This window comes from Myodes glareolus, chromosome 7 (assembly GCF_982192425.1).
Source record: "Myodes glareolus chromosome 7, mMyoGla1.1, whole genome shotgun sequence".
In the NCBI taxonomy this organism is placed as follows: domain Eukaryota; kingdom Metazoa; phylum Chordata; class Mammalia; order Rodentia; family Cricetidae; genus Myodes; species Myodes glareolus.
In genome coordinates this window covers 6,058,536-6,079,504 of record NC_142032.1, presented here as the reverse complement: position 1 = coordinate 6,079,504, position 20,969 = coordinate 6,058,536, and the positions used below count along the sequence as shown (strand labels likewise).

The following is a 20,969-nucleotide window of genomic DNA, read 5'->3' as shown; positions in this document are numbered from 1 at the left end:
GATTGGAGCATTTTGTCCAGTAACATTTAGTGTGATTATTTTTGTTGTTATTATTAAATTTAAGGCTGCCATTTTGCTATTTGTTTTCTATATGCCTCAAGGCTTTCTTATTTCTTTTGTTTCTCCTTTTCCACTCTCTCCTTCTTAAACGTGTGTGTTACCATTTTAATTGATCCATTGTTTTCTTATCTGTCATTTTTGTTGGAATTTGCAGTCTTTGCTCCAGACATCACAGTCTATATCTGCACAGTGGTGTGTGTGTGTGTGTGTGTGTGTGTGTGTGTGTGTGTGTAGGCCTGAATGAAGTTGTCACTGGATTCCTCTGTTGCTCCAACTTGTTTGTTTGTTTGTTTGTTTGGACAGGGTCTTTCATGGAACCTGGAGCTTATCAGTTTGGCCAGGCCAGCTGCCTGTGAGCCCCATGAATTGCCTTTTCCTCTTCACTTGTGCCGAGTTGTAGACATATGCTGTTGTCTCCAGCTTTGGAGCTTCTACCACCTCTCTTCATGTTTCTCTGGACTCTTAGACTGTTAAGTGACTTAGTCAGTCACATGTGTGCACATTCCCAAGAAGGCCAGGGAGGGTGTTGGATCCCCCTGGAGCTTGACTAGCAAGTGGTTGTTGGTTATGATGTGAGTCCTGGGAACAGAACCCTAGTTTTCTGTGAGAGCAGCAAGCGTGGCCACTGAGGCATCTCTCCATTCCTTGTTTCCCTTCTTTAGTTTTGAGCCTCTCCTCCTAGGGGTCACCTCTTTTGTGGACATAGGTTAGTGGTTAGGCAGTGATTAGGCAGGAGTCATGCTCAGCACCTCCTGTCTGGCAAATGACCTTCATGTGGGCTGCGGAACACGTAATGTAGAGCCAGTCCCCCAGCCTGCTGTGACTGTGGCTTCTCACCGCCTCTCTCTGCTCTCCCCACATGCATCCTATACCCTCGTCTCTGGCTGTGTGGAGAGCCTTCCCCGCCCTTGCACAGGCTCTCATCCCCAGCATCTCCACTCGGTTTTGGTTGGTCTGTCACTCACAGCAACTGACACTGCAGCCTCAGGCTAGCAGGGTTGTGGGCTCCCCCTGTTCACCACAGAATTTGCCACTTGCAATGATGCTGCTGCTGGCTGTGGGTTTTTCCTCATCACATCCACCCATGGGGTCTCCATGCCAGACAATAATCATGCTGGCGCACAAGCTGGAGCACAAGATGGGCGTCCTCACCCAAAGTCCTGCCAAGAGCTTCTGAATATGCGCTCTTACATTTCCAGCTTGGTTTTCACCTCCAGTCTTTCTCCAGAGACCTGCAGGAATGATCTTCACAAGTGGCCAGTTCCTCTTTGTTATAAAGGGAGTGTTTGCCAACCTGCCTCTTCAGTCATGACTGAAAGTCTCCTTGCTAGACAGACTCTTGCCACTGTGTAGACAGGATCTGCAGAAAGTGTTTAGGACATGAAAGACCTCATCCTTGGCTCCTTAGGGATCTGGGGTCCTTGTTTTCCAGACTTCTAAGGCAATCTCCCTACTCATCAGCTCAAGAACTTCCTCAAGTGAGTGCCCCATGAGTAATGGCCTGCTGCACAGCCCTTGGCCCATTCCTCCACCATCGAGAGTTTGCCTGCTGTTGTCCTAGGCCCATCTTCACCCTCCAACTTCCAGTCCATGAGACTCACCCAACAGCAACAGACAGGACCTGACTTGAGCAGAATTCCTTAAGAAAAAACGGCCCCGTCATCAGCTGTTCTCCTTTCATTTACCTCTGTCATCTGGGAATACATAAGAGATAGCATCAGACCCAACAAAAGGTCCATTCTGATATTATTTTCAGATTTTTGTCTAGACAGAGAAGACTAAGAGCTTGGATATCAAAAATATCTACCATGAAAAACAAGAAAGATGTGCTTGCTGGAAAGCCAGAGGGGTTAGTAGCGCTCATTCGTTTCTCCATACATATGAAGAAAAGAAAGAAGTTAACGCCCCACCACCCACTCATCAGGTGACTGGAGACTCTAGCTGGAGAAATGTGCTGCAGGCAGAAGTTCTGAAAATCCCAGAAAGTGCTGAAAACATCTCTAAACAAGGTATTTTTCTTCTGCACCTTTCTTGCTAAAGGTCCCAATTGCTGCCAAGAAAACTAGTGAGAATGTTAGCTGCCAAATAAAAAATTTATGACAGTGTTTGGCAAAGGACGATCTCGCTGCTTGTTTTCTATATTTCCACGAGGCATTTGAAGGCAGTCTCTTTTTTCCTTCCCCCCTAAGTCCTCCATATACGCTTTGGGTGCGTAAACCTTACTGATCACTCTTCTGAGCCTGTTCTCCAATAAAAGAGCAAACTCTTATAAAGTAGGATTAAACAATATAACTTTCTTCCCCTTCAGTAACCTCTGAAAGTGAGGAAGCAGCCTTCCAGTGGAGTGTGGTGCAGAGAAGGGGAAGTCAGTGCAGCGGCTGCTTGTTTAGAATAAACACATCCACAAAACAGAGTAAGGACCCCCTCTGTTAGCATGAGGGCTCTTCTTGGTATGGTGAACCCTAGCATGTTTTGAACCATGCAAACCCCAACATCTTCACACATAAGGAAAGAAGAGGCCAAGGAACAGAAGTATTATCCCCAAGGTCACAGTCACACGCTGCAGCCCTTCTGGACTAAAGCCTGGCTCTCATCTGGGTACCAGGGTACCTCTCGCTTTGCGGCTCGTCATTGGTTTTGTTTGTTGGTATTGCACAGAGAGAGAGAGAGAGAGAGAGAGAGAGAGAGAGAGAGTCATAACTCTCATGGCATATTTTATGAGAATTGGAATTCCTGGCTCTTTCTGAAAACTGTAACATTTGTTTTTCTAAAACTGCAAAAATCTAACACATTAAAACTGAATCAGAATACATCAGTGACTACTACTAAGATGGTGTTGCCCATGGGTACCAATTAAGCCTCCTGGCTAACTTGGGAATGTTTCCAAGTCTCTAAAATTGAAGGAGGGGCCTCTATCTAGACAGAGGTATCTCTGGAATGAATTCGGGTGTTAACAGTGGTGCTTATAGTACTAACCTGAGTTTATCCATCCAAAGCAGTTACTATACAAGGCCTGCAGTTGAGAATTCATGCTGTCTAGCATGCATCCCAGCATTTGAACCTAGCCAGAGCCTGTGTGGCATCCTTCCCTTGACTGGTTTCCGTCTAGAGTGTATGTTGCAATATCTCAGCGATGCAGGGGTCCTGGCTGAGCTGTGGCTGCCATTCTGCTGCGGCTGTGTTAAGGAAGGGAGTTCAGTTTGACACAAAGTGCTGCAGACAGAGCAGGGGTAAGCAGATTATTTCCGACAGCGTTAGGAGGTAACCGGAGGAAGATTAGTTCGACATGAGGCAGCTATCATAAGCAAATTAGAAAAGCTCCCCAATTAGGAGAAGAGACCTGGGTTTGTGCTGTTTATGATCTTCGGCTGAAAGGCAAAGTGTCCATGTTCCGGGCTGCAGTCTTGATTCAAGTTGAAATGTTGGCATTTCCGATCAGCGTATGTTAGCATCTGAGGCTGTGTACAGCCTCACAAATGAAGTAAATCCCCACTCTTGCTGCTGACTGCTCCCCATTCTCGGGCGCTATAGATTGGGCCATGTTCTTCCTTGGCACTGGAATAATCTCTAGGGCATATTATAATGTTTCTGTGCCAGGGGTATTCGACATGATTCCAACATACCACACTTAATCTCCCTTGTTTGTCTCGGGGAACCAGTGTCATGCAGAAGTCCTGAAAATGAAACACGCAAAATGCCAGATACTGCAAAGATAATCAGAAAACAAAAAAATCTCTCCCTTTATTGCACGACTGGAAATCGGCACCCAGCCGTGTGTTCACAAGCAGGGTGACACTCGTCTGCTAAACTGTTGGCTGTTCGCTTCTGAGGCCTCCGTGCCGGTGACCAGACCATCGATGCCCTCCACAGTGGCCACAGAACTGCTGTTCTTCTGCCAGGTCCTCTCTGTGCTCTCTTGCTTCTTGACCTCTGCTGTTTGCAGTCAAGGAATGTGGGGTGAGACCCCTGAGCAGAGACCCTGCCAAACTGTGCTGAGAAGACCTGATATTGTCGTTCTTATTTTTTTAAGACATAAAATGTATTTCAAAGGAGGTTTTATTTTCCTAGATTTCAAACAGCTCCAGTGAGAATCTATTTTGTAGTGTTTTTATTTGTATTTTTATGTATTTATATGTTTGTTTCCTGGGGCCTGCCTTCTTGCATGCAAAGCAAACACTTTTTTTTTTTTTGCAATTGCAAACTGCAATGAACTGTAGAATCTCTATGCTCTATCACCTAGACGTAATCATCGCACATTTCAGGTATGTCTTTCCAACTGATGTTTCACATTTATGCATGTGTTTTCTTTTGCTAAAATTGGGGTCTTAGAATACATGCTAACTAGTGGAACCTTAACGCTTTGCTCTGTGATTGGGGTATAAACCTTGTATGCTCTCGGAGTCATCAAGAATGAACTTGTTCAGTTTGTGTAGTGGTCTTGCACACTTTTTTTTAACAGTCATCAGTACCCAAGTGGCGTTTACAGCAGTTCTCAAGGTGCTGAGATTACATCATCATTATTACCAAATGTAACAACAGTTGCCTTTCTCTGCTCTCACATGTATATTCTCATCCAGACATCCTCGGAAGCCTTGAGGTGGGGGAAAAGGACAGACATCGTTATTCCGGACTTTATTCATGCCATTTGGAGTCGAGAGCAGGATGTGGCCTGAGCAGTCAGGTCTAGTTTTAGACGTCCTGCAACTCTGCCACTGACTGCTAAGTGGCGTTGGACTTGTTAGTCCCCAAACCTCAGTTTTCTATCTAAAGATTGGAACAGCATGCTTTTATTAGCGTCATTATGACAATTAGATGAACTCGTGTGAAGTGCTTAGGGCAGAAGAAAGGCATCCCCAAATACAGTGTGCAGGCGCGCACAGAGAAGACAGCGAGACCCACAGGTGTCAGGCGCAGTGGCGGAACCTTGGCTCACTGCTGTTCTTGTGACCTGGGACCACTTCAAGTAAAACCGCAGTCCCACTTCTTACAAAGTCATCCTTGCTGCCAGGACATAGGTCACTTGTCGGGCATGGGCAACTTCTTGGAAAAATGGTTACTCTGAGTACCGCCCACCACCAACAGACCCTTAAAGATGTCTCTTTGGGACTGAGGGGAAAGTTCCTGCAGCCAGGCTTCTCCCGCCAGCTAATTTGCTCGTTCTCGATCAGCTAAACCGTCAGTGAACACATTGATCTTTTTGTATTTTCCTTCTCACTTTGCGGTTCTGCCTCAGCTAGACCCAGGATTTCTCTGAACCAGATGGGCAGAATTGATTTTTATTAGTTCCCCGGCCTTGTGGAAAATTATCTCCTGAACCGGTTTTTATGGACAGACTCAAAGCACAGCACAGGGTGCAAACCAAGCCGGTAGCAGTCAAAACTGTTGTCTGAAATGCCTTCAGACCGCAAGGCTGAGCTTATTGCAGCAAACAAGAACTCGTGAGGCGGAGGTGTGCCATCCTGCTCATTATCACTGGAAAGGGGAGCCGAAAAGCCGGGGAAAAAATTAAATTTTAATAATGCCCATGATATTTTCTAAATCTTTCCTGACAGAAAGACTCTCATTATTTTTATCTGTCTCCGAGTGGGTTCTTTTAGAGGCATCTCAGAGATGGCCTCGGCTTGATTGTTTCCCGGGTTTTAAAGCGTCCGCAGAAGTGTCTATACAGAGAGACATATACTTCAGATTGTTCAAGGAAGGGCCGCACTGTGCCAACATTTCAGGTAGTGTCTTTGCAGCCAGCAGCCTTCAGCTTTCACTAACGGGGTCCACACTGCTGTCAACAGCCCCAAAGAAAGGGGACTCCACATCGACTACAGTTGGCTGTGACATGAACCCAGGGCCTCGCACCCTTACCCAATAGTTCCAGGTTTTGAGTACATTCTAGAAATTGCCCCCATTGCTGACCTCCAGAGGATTTTCAAGGAAATGGTAGGCAGCCCTTACTGTCTTGCTGAACGAGAATGCTGGCTTTCCATGTAACCCGTGGTGTAGAGTGTTGTGTATATGAGAGAAACGGAGACCTGCTGCATTAAAGCAGAGAGTCTAAATGATGGGAATTCTTTCCATTTTGTTGTCTATATAGTATCTGGGTCCTAAAAGCATATATAGCTATTTGCCCATTAAATATACATATTTATATATAATATATAGTATGTATGTAGATATATAGTTATTGTAGTATATTAATATATATTTTATTTTATATTGTATATAAATATATAATATTTTATATTATATTATTATATTATATATAAATATGTATATTTAGTAGGCAAATAGCTATATAGTCACGTGTGTGTGTGTGTGTGTGTGTGTGTGTGTGTGTGTGTGTGTGTGTGTTTATAACATAATGAAAGCATGGACACAGAAAATGAAGCCAGGACTGAGGCTAGTACCTACACTGTTCATGTGGTTCAATGGACCACAAATCTATCCCCAGGCAACAGGCAGCTAACTCAAAGGGAGATGGGTTCAGCTCCTTGAATCAATATCTGTCAGATAAAACCCAGATCTTTCTCCGTAGGACACATGCTGAGTTGGGTAATAAATGACGTCCTCGAGTGTCCTTAGAGGAGATACAGTGAGTCCCACTGGTAGCTTCTTCCGCTCTTGGCTCCTCTGTGGACCCAGCCGAACGAGAGCACGCATGCGACCTGGTGTGGATATCCAGAACTGGCTTGACTGCTCCTAAGGAGACTCTAGTGGTCCCTCTCCCCCACCCACACCCCACACCCCGGTCCTCAGGCTTCCGACTAGTCCTTTCTGTCAGCTGGACCTTGGACGGTCTGCCAGCATTCATTAGAGCCCAGCTTGCCATCTACTAGCCAATGGGGTGCAGTTTCACCCTCCATTGTCAAGATGAAAACTAGGGAGCTGGAGGGAAGAGTCCCCAAAGAACACCAGAGAGTTGGCTTTTGCACCTAGCAGGATGCTTTAACTCAGCCCCACAAACATCCTTATAATTCATCCCGGGTGCTCCCACTTCAATGCAGCAGACGTGGGGCCGCAGAGTGTGCAGAAGCAGCTCCTGTCAGCTCCGTCTCTTAGGTGTGTCACGTCTCAGTCGTCGGTGCCAGTCCTCAGAGAAGCCTTGGGTCTCTGTTACTTTAGAGATGGAGAAACAGGTTCACGGATTTCTCGACAGACACGGTAGGGGAAATCTTGCAAACTTTCTTTGCCACTCAGCGTCGGTAGAGACCCCTTTTAACAGATTTCATAGAAGGTAAACGGCCTGCTGTTGGAAATCACCAGCTGGCCTTCTCCAAGCCTAGACTATGTGAAGGTCAAAGGGGCTGCTGATGTACCAGCTGGGCCTGACCCCCGTGCCTCTCCTGACCTTGTGAGTTCCTGCAAAGGCTGTCCAGGCCGGGTTGTGAATACTAGAGACCTCTCCCTGGCCTCTGGCATGCAGTTCAAAACTGCTTATGGGCTAAGTTTGGCTACTTTCAGTCCTTGACCGGGTTACTGATGCTCATACACAGGCTGACCCTCTGGCTTCTGAGAGCCCCAGGGTCAGGAGGGCTGGGCCTCCAGGCTCCTAGAGGGGAAGTGGGGGCTGCCGCACAGCCTCCCCACCTTTTCTCAGTTTGTTCTCAGGCATCATTAGGAGTCTCACAGAAGGCCCACACCGTCTGTCTGCCCTGCAGGGGTGCTCTGTTTGGCCACTCAGTTCAAGAAAGTGTTGACTTGGTTACCAATATTTAAAATATGAGATTTTGTAGATTAGGTAATATGGCTCCCAAGGTAAGAGCAATGCCCACTCTTCAAACTGTTGTGGTCATGACTTCTCTGGAGTCTGAGCCTGGGGGCCCTCATACCAGGAGATGAGGATTGCTTGCCAGAAGGGCAGGAAGGTTGCTTCTCAGGCACCAAGTGTGGGTGGGACACCCCTCAGGCACTCCCTTGCAGGGTACTCAGCAGGATCTGGAAGGCTGAGAAGCACCAAACCTGTGGATGTGGAGGACCAGGGTCACCCCAAGAGTGGGTGTCACCTTCTCCCTTGGTGGGCCTGAGCCATCCAGTGAGGGAGGGGCCTAATAAATGAGAGTCATTGGGAAAATGGAACAACATCATGAATGCATCCCAAATCAGAAGAGGCCTCTTGGAGGACACTCCCTGAAGATTTCCCCAGCCCCACCATCCTTTCCCACAGCACAGTGAGGACAGCCTATTACCCAGCTGGCTTCTTCTTCCTCCAGTTCCAGCACTCAGGCTGAGTTGCATCTCCAGCCGACCTGAAGTCTTTCTGTGACACAGATGCTCACCTATAAAAGCTAGGCAGAAGTAATTTTAAACATTCACCCTTGTGAGAAGACAGAGAGCTGCCTCAGAGGACGGCTGCCATTCCCTCTCTGCTCATCCCTCGGGTGTTCGTGTTCAGAACTGGAAGAGATGAGTGACCTTCCTTACGAGGCTCAGAGGACACACCGGTGTGCTGCTGAGTGAAAAACAAAAAAAGAACACGCTATGGCGTAAAATCAGGCTGTTGATTAGCATCTTAATTTACCGTGTGTAAATTACACTGAGAAAAGAACTGGTTGACCTTGGTTAATGGTCATACTGTTTGTATTATAGGCTAAGAGTCCATGATCCAAAATCATCTATCTGAAACTTAAATGTCAGTACTCAGAAAGGTTCAGATTTCACAACATTTCAGATTTTCACATTAAAGATATTCAACTGGTAAGAACTGTATAAATATTCCAAAATCTGGAACACTTCTTGCTGCAAGCATGTCATGTAAGAATACTTTAGCAGAAATTGGGAAGACAGACCTCAGGCCTCATCCTTTAAAGAACTAAGGGGAGAGCAGATTGAGAAAGAGCATAAGACTGCCTGGTGTGATGGTGCACACCTTTAATTCCAGCACTTGGGGGACAGAGGCAGGCAAAGCTCTGTGAGTTCAAAACCAGCCTGGTCCGCATGGAGGATCTGTCTCAGAGACAGGATGTCTTCTAAACTGAGCAGTCTGCGTTTCATGAAAAAGATACTGTTCGTGTTCCTCTGCTTTTCTCTCGCAGCCTCAGCCTGGAGTGTGAGACCAGGTACCCCACGATGTTCTTCCTATTGTGTGGAGGTGGGGACTATGGACAAGATTCAGTTTGCCATTATCTGTGGGGTTTGAATGAGAACATCCCCATAGGTTCTGGCATGTGAGCCCTTGGTTCTCAGCTGGGGGCACTGTTTGGGGAGATCTAGGATATGTAGCACTGCTGGAGGAAGGGCATCACTGGGAATTGGCGGTTTCAGGACCTTTCACCATCCCTGCCCACTATCTCTGCTGCTTGCTTGTGGTTCACAATGTGAGCTCCTAGCTGCGGTTCCAGCCGCCACACCTCTGTGTCTACTCTGCCTCCGTAGATTCCAACCCTCTGGAGCTGAAAGCCCAGGTTAACTCCTCTATAGGTGACTAACGCATAGGGTTGTCTGGGGAGGAGTGTCCCCATTACACAAGACTGGTCCCTGGTCTCTGAGGAGTTTACCTTGGACACGTCCACCAACCTCTCAGGGCTCCACTGTTCTCTCCTCAACGTGAAGAATCTAGGCCTAGACCCAAAGATCTTTGCCAACTCCAACAATCTGCAAGCCTGGAAGGGGCTGCACACACCTTGCCTTTCTGGAGCGTCATTATTTAATTCTCTTCAAGTCCCTTCCAGATCCTTTGATGGAAGCAAGCTGCCTTGATCCTGTGTGGAACTGGTAGCCAGCAAAGCTGCTCTCCCAGCCTCCTGCTGTCCCCAAGTCCATATTTAAGAATGGCAGTGGCCGTGGCACCCAGGCTGCGGTCTGATGTACACATTTGGCAATGCAGAGCTTGATGTAGCTACACATCACTGATCAAAACCCCTTGGACTTATCAGTGTGTCTGACAGGTACTCGTTGGCTGCCTTCCCGGGCTGGGGAGGGATCCCCGAGCCAGCCAATGGGACATCCTCCCTTTCCTTTTGATGTTGATGCTCCCACCTTGGCGACAAGGCTCAGCCCTGCTGGGGAGACTGTCAACATGAGGCCCCACTAGACAGCAACCTGTGGGAACAGCAGCCTGGTGAGCTGAGCAGGCGCACACTCCTCACCTGTCCCTGCTTCCCCACAGCCCCTGGAAGTTTCCCAGGCAGCTTTCCAGGCTCTGGCAACTGGAACCTCTCATTTGCCCTGAAATGGTACCGCCTTTTACAGAACTGTTTGCCAACTGCACATGCATTCAAAGGCTTTACCCCTCAGTGCTTAAAAAACCTTCATCCCTGATGGCTGAGGAATTGATTGACATTGTTTGGGAAGAAACAAAGTCAAGTGTCATGAGTAGCTTGCTTCAGGTCATTCCAGGCAAAGCCAGGATTATAGGCACATGACAGATTGCCCCAGCCCTGGCATGGCTCTAATTACTACCTTTGTTGTTAGCCGTGTGTTGCTGATTGCTCATTGTAGTGCCCAAAGCGCGCGTGCGGTGGGAACTCTGGGTTCCCTGTCTTCTTCACAGGTTCTTGGTCACACTTGCCACGGCTTTCAGTGTGGCTTCTGTGACATCCAGGAATGACTGTGTTCTCTAGTAAGAGGGGGCGTGTCTCGGTAGCTTGTGCTTTGCGGCTTGGGGTCGGCGAAGCAAAGCAATGGGGCACAGCACAGTGCCCATTCTCTGTCCCACAGACTGATACGGTTTTACATTCTTATGCGATTGAAAATGTTCGAAAGAAATAATTTTTGTTACTGGAAGATCATATGGAATTCAAACTCGATTATTCCTCAAATTCTATTGTAATGCAGTCCATTTTCATTTATGTCATGACACTCTCTGCAAGAGCAAAGTTGAGTAATTGTGGCAGAGACTGTATTATTCGCATGGCTGAGAGCATCTAAGTTCATAGGTGGGACTTTGAACTTCTAGTACCCCAGACAGTGACCTTCCTTGAATCTTCCTCATGACATCTGCTGAGGCTATGCAAGAACAGGGTTGTTACCCTAATCCAATGTAGCTGTGTTATAAAAAATAGAAATTTATCTATGGTTTGCACACACAAAGAACACCACACAAGGAGCGGTGTGGGGAGCAGAGGGTGTAGCTATTAACCAAGGACCCTCAAAGACTGATAACAAGCCACCAGAAGAGAAGAGTGTACTCAGAACAGCCTCCCCGGAGACTCGGGAGCCAGCACTGACAGCACCCAGACTCTGGGTTTATGACCTTCAGAGCCGCAACGTAAAGATTTCTGGAAGGTCTGAGGAATGTTATCCCAGGGCAGCTCCATCAGATTATTATGGTTACTGTCTGGCCCTCTGCAGAACAAGCCTGCAGGTCCCCAATAAGCTTCGTATAATTTGGGAATGGAGTCTGAACCAGCTGGGCCAGGACTCAGGTCCTAGCTCCTGTCTCTTGGATTCCTTGCTTGGGAACTGGTTTGTGTCTCCAGCTATCAAAACCTGTCCCTCCTCGGGGCTCTTAGATAATAGACGATGTCAAAGTTGATGTCAGCACATGTGAACTGTTAACTGCAGGTGATGGCTTGAAGGGCTGGCCCACCTGAGCTGTATCAGGCAGTACTGGGCCCGGGTGAATTGGGTTCTAGATCGTGTACTCCCAGCTCCACCTCTCTGTGGCTTTGGGAAGCTGCTCACTCTGCTCATGAGTAGACGTTCTCATTCAGAGAGGAAGAATGCTTAGTCTTGAGTCCCCGCGTGCTCAGGCTGCACATAAAGCTTCCAGAGAATTCTCTCAGCACTGCCTTGCCCTTTAGGGAAGGACCTGAGATAAATCCACGGTAGGGTGCAGGGAAGGAATGGTGCCATGGGAAGCCATCATGATGTCAAAAACAAGGTCACGTGTCCATGTGCTGGCTTCATAATTTCCAGGGCTGCCAAAGCAATGGGCCTTAAATGGGCTCTAAGCATCAGAAATGGTTCCTTGAGTAGTTTCAGAGCCTTCAAGTCTGAAGCCAAGAAATTTCCTGGGCCATCGTCTCTTCAAAGAATACAGCCTTCCGTGGCTCTCCTAGTTTCTGGTGTTGCAGGCATTCCTTGCTTGTGGCAGCGTAGCTCCAGTTTCTGTCTGCTCCTCCGTGGCCTTATTGCTCGTGTCTGTGCACTCTGCTGATTCAAGGACACATGAATGCCTTAAAACCAGATTATTTCTTTTCAAGATTCTTAATGAAGATCCTTCTTCCAAATGAGGTGACCTTGTGAGCTTCCAGGTGGGGTGACTTTGGGGGATGGGAGATACCATTCAGTAGAGTCCGTATGGTTATGGCTGAAAGCCGCAATTACCAACTAAAGTTGCCCACATCAAAAGGGAATTGCTGGTCTATAACTGAGATGTTTAAATGTGACCCTTCATGTGTCAGGATCTCAGACAGATCCAGGGGTTGGCATAATGTCTTTAGCATTTCATCTCTTTTTCTTTGTCCACTGGCAGGAGACATGCTTCTCTCTAGAACCATGAATGGAATGGTCTTCAGTAGCCCCAGGCTACCATTGGCCTTGCAATCAGACCCCCGTGCTTCTCTCTTGGTTCTCTAGGGGAATCCCCAGCAGACTGTGTGGTGTTGACTGAGGTTTCTGTCCCACCCTGTCCCACAGCCGTTTAGCCCCAAAGAATCATACAAAGGCCTACATAAATTACAAACTGATTGGCCTAATAGCTCAGGCTTTTTATTAATTTTTATAGCTTATATTAGCCCATAATTCTTGTCCGTGTTAGCCATGTGGCTTGGTACCTTTTTAGGCAAATCAGTCACATATTGCTTGCTCTGTGTCTGGCTCCTCTCTGGTAATGACTGCAGACTGAAACTTTCTTCTTCCCATAATTCTCGTTGCCATGCCTCAACTTCCTGCCTGGTCACCATAGCCCTGCCTATACTTCCTGCCTAGCTACTGGCCAATTAGCATTTTAGTAAAAATAATACAAGTGACAGGTTTGTATTATTTTTAATAATAATACAAACCACAGCAGTATGGTTTGGGTGTCAGACCAGTTTTCAAACACATGTTTATAAAAGAAATGAAGAGTTATAGTTGGTAAGGTTTGCCTGGGTCATATTCCACCTATGGAGCCAAGATGAAGCCCACCCAAAGCAGGTCCAAGGGATGGTAGTGGGTGTGCCAAGCGCCATACACCCCAGCAGGTGAGGCACTGTGGGCGTTCTTACCTGACAGTGGCCAGGAGCTGATCCTTCCACTGTGCTTGTGTTCACGAAGCCCTTAGGGTCACAGTATGTCTCCCGGGTGGCCTCAATCCTCAGTCTCCTAGGCTCACATGACACCCCCGCCTCAGCTTCACAGTAGCTAGAACTTTGTGCGCCTGTATTGCCACACCCTGCTCAAGCTCTCCCCCCCCCCCCACCGCCCTTAAACATCTCTGCCAAGCTCTGTGTCAGAGGAATACAGAAGATGAAAGAGATCAGGCTGCGGAAAGGCCACTTTTTACCAGAGAAAACTTCACAGAGACAGAAGAGCAGATACCTGTGTGGCTAGCGATGTGGGAAGCAAAGCGCAGGGAAATCCAAGCTGGAGACCGCACGGGCCGGAAGCCCTTATTAGAAGGTGCCATGGATCAGAGAGGTGTGGAGCAGTGGCTCAACCTAATGTGCCTTTTGGTTACAAATAATAGAAGACCCAAATCAAACTGTCTTGAAAAATGAAGTTAATTTATTTTTTCATATTAATCAAAGTTCAAAGGAAGGGTGACTTGCTATAGAAGTTTATCTTTTCTTCAGGGTGGGGTCCAAGTTGTTTCCCTTTCATGGGTCAGCTTGTTTCTTCAGCTGACTTCTTCATGAAAATAAAATGGCTGCCACAGATGGAGGCCTGACATCAGCATTCCAAGCTGTCTGGGTGACCAGCCTTCACAGCAATGGCAGAGATTCCCTCTGCTGGGCTGGCTTTACCTATGGAGCCAAGGATGGCATGAGGTGTGGCAGGCAGTCCTTACCTGTGACTCTTGGGACGCAGAGTGGCCTAGGCAGCTTGCTGAGGAGAGTACGTAAGGACACCATTGCCCGGGAGCCCTCAGCAGCCTCTGCCCAGCTGAAGAAGCTCCTGGTTTTCAGTGAGAAGCTTCTGGTCAGTTGGACGCAGAAAGAACCTGGCTCTAAACTGGCAAGAAGACTGGGCGGATGATGGTACTGCCAGACCTACTGAGCTGAGTTCTGTCTCAAGCTGCATGATGGAAGGAAAGAACCCACTCCTCTAAGTTGTCCTCTGACCTCCACATGGACACCGTAGCATACACACAGAGAGAGAGAGAGAGAGAGAGAGAGAGAGAGAGAGAGAAATGTATTTTAAACTCTATTTATTTAAACCTTATTTTTTAAAAAAAAACAACTGTTCAAGATAAAGAGAACTAAATTAATCTTCAAGGGAGGAATTATGAGCTGTTGTCCAACCCTGACTTCCGGGATGTGTGCACCCCAAACCTCAGTGTGCTTGGGCGGCCGGCCCTTCCCTAGACTGAGAAGGCAGTAGATATGCCGAAGTAACAGGCAATCCCCAGACCTCGTCACCTTAGAACCCAGGAGAGGCCAGAGGCAGTGATCCTCTGGATGATAGCCTGGGGTGCAGGTCCTGTGTCCTGTCACTGCCGTCTCTGGAATACCTGGGCTGTCCATCGAGACCGTGACACAGGAGTCCTTCCTGCTGGGGGATGGAATGCTGAAAGTCAGCTTCCTCCTCTGGGAGCAACAGCTTGCTGCCTTCCCCCCACCCCCACCCCCATGAATTACAGTGGCCAGAGCAAATCCCATGCTAATACACAGCACCAAGGACCAGGTCAGGGTGGCAGGCGGCGGATGCAGAGGAGGACACAAGCATCTGAAGAAGAGCCTTCGGGAGCGCCTGCTACAGTGCAGTCTCCGTGCCCCCTCACTCCAATCAGGTGGCTGCCTGCCTCCTTCACTTGGTCCAGCCTTCTATGATTCTGTATGCCACACACCAGAGCCGTTTCCAGAAGGGGAGGAGACTGGCAATGGAAGATTAACCACTCCCTGGGTTCCACACAGGGATCAGCATTTTCAATAATACTGTGTGAGTTTAACCTCAAAGTAAATGGTTAATTCATCTTATATCAACAGCACTGTGATTCATAATGTAAACTTGGAGAATTTTTGATGTTTCGGGCCCACATTCCTTTTAATTTGCCTCTGCATTCTTTTAAAGCCACAGTATGCTCACTCCATGAATACAGCATGCAAATGCACGGGTTTCTGCCCGGAGGCGATTTAGCCTGGCTGGTTCAGTAGACGTCTTTCAAGTGTATACTCTTTCTTAAATTATTTACTGGGTAAACACACTTTGCATTTTCAAAAGGGAGATTAAGACTGCTTGCTCCCAGCCTGCTGGAACTTCAAGGCCCCTAACCCAGAGTTAAGAGCAAGTTATTGGGACTCTGCCCCAGACTTCTTTCCTGGCTCGCTAGCTAGCAGTGCTCCTTGACCTGGCTGGCTTTCCTGACTCCTCCTAGCTCCACAACTCTGCACCCAGCTCCACTGGCCAGAGCCATAGGGATTGCCCAGCAGCAATGGCCAGGGACTCTTCTCCAGGATTCTTCATAGCTGGAGTCTGCCACTGCCAGCCTCTCCCCGTCTCCCTGCCGGCTCAGTCCTGTTCACTCAGATGCATCATTTTCTGCTCCTAGAAAACCATATTTGCCCAAGTCCTGTGCAGCCCAAAGCTGAGTTGATGGCCCTGCCTGTCAGGCTGACACTCAGCCCTCTGCTCTCTTTATCTCAAATGTCTGGCAGCCCTTTCTATAGAAGCGCCAATGTCTTCCACAGCGCTCACCCGTGAGCCTGGACAACTTTCTCTAGCTGAGAGGACCCTGTGATAGCCCCATCTTTAGGGACCCGTTTCAGCCTTCACCTTCATCCTTTCCTTCCCTGACATTTTCCTGTCAGCTGAGTTTGCCCAGTTATCTCCTACATCCTCCTTAGAAGGGGTGATTATAGTTCCCAAGTGCCACAACCTGCCATTACATCCCTGAGAGTTAATTCTCTGTCCTGCTCCCCAGCTCTGGCCACCAGCTCTCGAGGTGAATTCTCCACGCTCTTTACAGGCAGATGCGCTGGGGCAGCAGAGAGCTGGTGACAGGGACACCCATGGGCACAGGGAAAGCCCAGTTAAGAACAGCTAAGATTTGGAGATGCCTGTGTGCTTATTTTGTTAGCATGTTCCAGATAAAACTAGTAACCCCATAGGTACGCTTCCTCTGTGTCCATCTTGGATGCTCGGGGATCTCATCCCACAGAGAGGACGCACGGCTACCCAGCCTACGCTGTACAAGAGACGCATTACCACAGGTTACCCCGCAGCAGAATTTGTTAAGTTTTCATGTTTTGAATGTGTGTTACTGCCAAGATTCAGTTTTGCTGATTTTCTTTGTAAATCTGACGTGGGTGACTATGGTAAGTAGAGATTTGAACAATGACTTCAGCAAACAGAGCTGTGGGGACCATTCTGAGGACTTGCCTCCTGCCTTCCAGGGAAAAGGAGAAAAAAACCAACTTGAGTTTTAAATGAAGCCTAAGTAGTACCAATCAGTGTTCCTAATTAGCTGCACTTTAGTAAGCTATGACGTCCCGTTCTTATTTGTCTATGGGGTGGGACAGAGAATCCGGGGCCTGTTAAGTCTGAATTAGCTGTCATCACAGAAGAATTAATGTGGGGCACAGGCTTTCTGGTGGGACAAGAAGAAATAAACAAGATGGATCTTCGCCGAGCCTTGTGTGATGAATGAGGAAAGAGTGCACCATTCATCTCCCGCGAGGAGAGCGGACACGGGCACTAAAGCAGCTTTGCGGAAGACATGTCAGCAAATGGCCATCATTTTGTAACCTGTCAGGAAGACAGGGAGCTATCCTGTTAGGGGACACAGGGGAGTCACTCTAATGGGATGGTGCCCACCCATCTGTGAAGAGGGAAGGGTGGGTGAGGAGTATGCCACCCAAACCGCAACCTGATGTCATCCTCCATCCCAGCCGCAGGGACCCTGCGAAGGTTCCCCGGCAAGATGCACAGAACCGCTCCCTGCTCAAGTGGAGGCCCGGTTCATCCCCACATGCCCCTCCCCAGGGAAGACCCTGTCCAGGGGTCCCCTGTGTATATGAGGACAGGACTCCGCATGTGCCTCTGAGCAGGTGGGGTGGAATTGCTGCAGGCTGGAAGCCGGGTGGGCAGTCAGCTAGATGGCCAGCCTCTCTGAGTTTCTATTTCGGTGCACTCTGTGAGAGCAGCGAGCGTGGGCGAGGCTGTGTGACCCAGGTTCCCTTTGAACGGCTCAACAAAGCATTGTGGTGTGCGACCTCTTTTCTCCGAATGAGGTAACAAATTATGAAATCACTTCAGCGGAAGCGCGCTGCAGGCATCCAGAGCGCGTGTCTCCTCGGCTTGTCTTTCTGAGGTCAGCATCGGCAGGGCTGCGCTGGACCAAGGGACCAGCATCCCCCAGAGGGCCCACCCACAGCCACTTGCCAGGCACCTGGGGGACTTTCTGTTACTCTCATTTCCATCTTTTGGCGCCAGGGAGCACATGTAACGTTTCCTCCTAGCCTGACGAAGCCATGAGCCACACTGACAGGTGACGGCTTCACAACCTAAGCTGCAAGTTTGACACTTGCTTCTTAATCCTCTCCTCTCCCTGCTAAGTCTCTCTCACTTTTCCTGAGGTATTTTTGTTCAGGTAAGTACCTCACTGACATATATTTCTTTGGAGTCTTTTCCTTTCATGGGAAACACTGAAAAAAAAAAAGTGAGGCTTGTCTGACATGCTAAATTAGAAAGAGATGTTCGCATAGGGCCCTTGATCGCTTAAAGAGGCTACGTGGTGCCCAAATCTTGGAAAACCCTTGGTTCCTCTTAGCTTTGGGGCAAGCATTCCATGTGGAAGTTGTTCATAGACCTGGAAGCTGTGTGTGTGTGTGTGTGTGTGTGTGTGTGTGTGTGTGTGTGTGTGTGTACCTGCCAGGCTGTAGTTCCTTTAGCCAGCTTGGCTTGGGCAATGTTTGTCAAAATGCTGTTCATTTATCCGTGTGCATTTTTCTTCTCTCTTTCCCACAGAATCATCCAGAACCGCATCCTGCTCGTCATCTTGGGGGTCATCGTGGTCATCACCATCCTGACGGCCATCACTTTCTTTGTCAAAGGGCACTGATGCATCTGCTCTCCCTTGATAAACAGTGATCTTGTCTTGTTCAGAGTAATTAAGACAAAATGGTCACATGAATCATTCTGTTGTGCTGACAGGCCCCGGGTGACCCTCTGTCCCTCCCTTGCCACTGCTGAGCTGGAGTGCAGAGAGTGTAAAGATGTTTCTGTCCCCATCTGCATGTGGGTTGATTTCCTTTCTGAGGTTGGTCTTTGCCCAGGTTTGCCGGGTTTTCTTATAGGTAAAGGTGAATACTTATTTGCCTTTAGGTAACTTCATCCAAAATAGCTTTGGTGACATTCTTCCTTGCCCTGTGGCCATGCCTGGGGTCACGGCTGCAGAGAGGACGTGATGACTCAGTCACACGAGCCTCTCTGTGTCACGTACCTCTCTTTACCAGTAAGGTTTCTGTGATGTCCATGGATTACATGCCAGAAAAATCCGAGGCCAGCGCCTGTGAGCAGTTCCAGAGGTCAACCCCATCCTTCCTGGCATAGTGCACACAGCCATCTTGCCCAGACAACTTTATTGCAAAGGAGAAGATTCACTGTCACTTGCCCAGGAAATTGACCAGGCACTTTCCATGACTTTTTATTATGTGTGTGTGTGTGTGTGTGTGTGTGTGTGTGTGTGTGTGTGTGTATACAAGGAAGAAATATTTACTCACCTTCCCCAAATGCCATTGTCCCCAGACTCTGCCGGCAGTGTGAGAACTGGCACAATATTTAATTGCGACCTCCTCTTCCCTGCCTGTGTAAGCATTTCTGTATCTTCTCTGCTTTAAAATGAGCTCAGTCAGTGGCCGTCCTCCCTCATTCATGCAGACGGTCTGAGAAGGTTCTGTCCACCTCCCTTCCAGCATGAGGATTTCGGAGCGCATGAGCAGGACTCCTCTGCTGCTTGGCATTTAGCCTGTAGTGATGAAATGGGAGAGTCCTGTAGGGCAGTCCACTAGGGAAACCTTGGTGGGAAGTGTCCCCTCACCTCCTCCCACCGCGTGGAGAACTGCTCGGGTTTTCCCAGCGACCATCAGCAAAGCCCGCCTGGGTTCTCTCCACATTCAGGCCTCTGTCACACTTCGTGACTTTCTTCCCTCTCTTTCTGCCTGAGGTAACGGGAATTGGGTGCAAGATGAGTCCATTTGAGATCAGGCCTAAAAGTTGCCCTAGCTGGGGTCGTTTCCCCTCCAGTCATGAAGCAAAATGTGTTTTTCTTAAGACTTCTATAATTTTTAATATAATTGGAAGCTTTGAATTTTTGAAACACAAGCCTGTTCTCTTCATAAAAGATGCTAACCACCTATACTCATGGAGCAAGATCATGCTATACTTGATCTCCCACCACACACACACACACGCATAGACACACATGCACTTGCATGCACACACATACACACACATACTCCAAAGAGAACCATTATAAATAGACAGGAAATACAAAATTCAACAGAGAAATTGTGCTTGTGGAAACAGGCTGGGGCCTGTATGTATTCAGATAAATCATTTATTATTGTGTAAATAAAGGTGTAGTGTCTGTGTAGGAAGGGTGGAATTTTGGCCGACCAAAGTGGTACAGCTGAGGAGAAGGGCCGGAAGCTGTGCTGACTCTTCTGCCAGCTAAAGGGACCAGCTCAGAATCAAGAACCTTTGATTCTGATCACTGAATTCTGGGCAGCCTAAATGTAAGAAAGAAACCGTTAAAAGCACGGAGACAACCCACCAGCCTCCGCTGATGCTGGTGAAGCAGACCCAGGGCTCTGGTGGCCTCCAGAAATGGGGTTCCTCAGTTAAGGGTATTCCGAGTTCTAAGCTGTCTCTCCCATGCACCTTCCAGTCCACTTTTTCCCAAGGCCACCTAACAAGCAGGGTGGAGCCGAGCAGGGCACTTGCTAGCCCTGAAGCATTTCACTGAAACCTGCATTGTTCGCGCAGAAGCAGAAGACCCGAGAAGGAGGCGTTTGCTGCTCACCTCTCGCTGGCTTGGCTGCTGCCAGAGATTTGGGAGTGGAAATCTGTAAATGTACAACCTTGGACCCAGCAGCTCCATCACATCCTGACCGGCTCTGTCCTCCGGGTGCTATAGGAAGAACTGGGGCTGGGGCTATACTCTCCCTCCCTCCTTCCCGCTCCAGGGCAGGAAGAGTGTGCAAACCTGGACCAGGTGCCTATGTGTGGAAGGTTCTAGGTTCCTATTCTGTAGACTTCGGTTGTTGAATATTTCTGAAGTTGGGAGCCTTTGTTTCCAAGTGTGTGGGAGGTAGGGGAGGATGGCTGACAGCATGGAGGAAGAGGAGGAGAAGCCCTCGCCATATAAAATTCATGCAGACTAAACAGTTTCTAGGACAGTATAAATAAAGCGGATGCAACCTCGCTCCAGAATCAAAAGCAATTCAATTAAAGTCTCTTAAGTTGTAAAGAGTTTTAAATGTTCCGTGTCGAAGGCGGATGCCTGCAGATGCGCTGGGCCTGACGTCAGTGGCCAGGCCTGGGCTGCGAGGCCATTTGCTATTCTGTTTCAGGCAGGCTGGATTGTCTTATTTTGGAACCAGCTTGGTGGGGGGTTTGCTTTGCTACTGCTTCTGAGCCCTGAGCTTCAAAGGCTGAAATTAATGGCGAACAAAATTGTGCAGCTCTGGCCGTCCCATGCGGGGCAAGCCCATTGAGGGTTATCATTAAGTAAAGAAATAAAGAGGGGGAAAAAGCCTGCCTGCTCCAAAAACCTCATCAGATAATGACCTCAGTGATTGGGTTTTCATTACCAAACAGCATCCAGAGATTATCAA

General features: G+C 48.3%; 1 protein-coding gene across 6 annotated transcripts in view; it reads left to right on the top strand.

The window, feature by feature from the left end:
* Window positions 1-20,585, top strand: part of Vti1a (vesicle transport through interaction with t-SNAREs 1A) — a 313,453-nt gene extending 292,868 nt beyond the window's left edge. For 4 of the 6 annotated variants that reach the window (XM_048423304.3, XM_048423309.3, XM_048423302.3 and 1 more), the window contains one exon: window positions 18,100-20,585. In XM_048423304.3, the coding sequence (XP_048279261.1) occupies window positions 18,100-18,193 (94 nt within the window). In that variant the 3' untranslated portion in view covers window positions 18,194-20,585. Of the gene's footprint in view, window positions 1-1,816; window positions 2,178-18,099 lie in introns of those variants that run through there. The other 2 variants (XM_085694105.2, XM_085694106.2) reach the window with 1 other exon arrangement.
* Window positions 20,586-20,969: the final 384 nt, after the last annotated feature.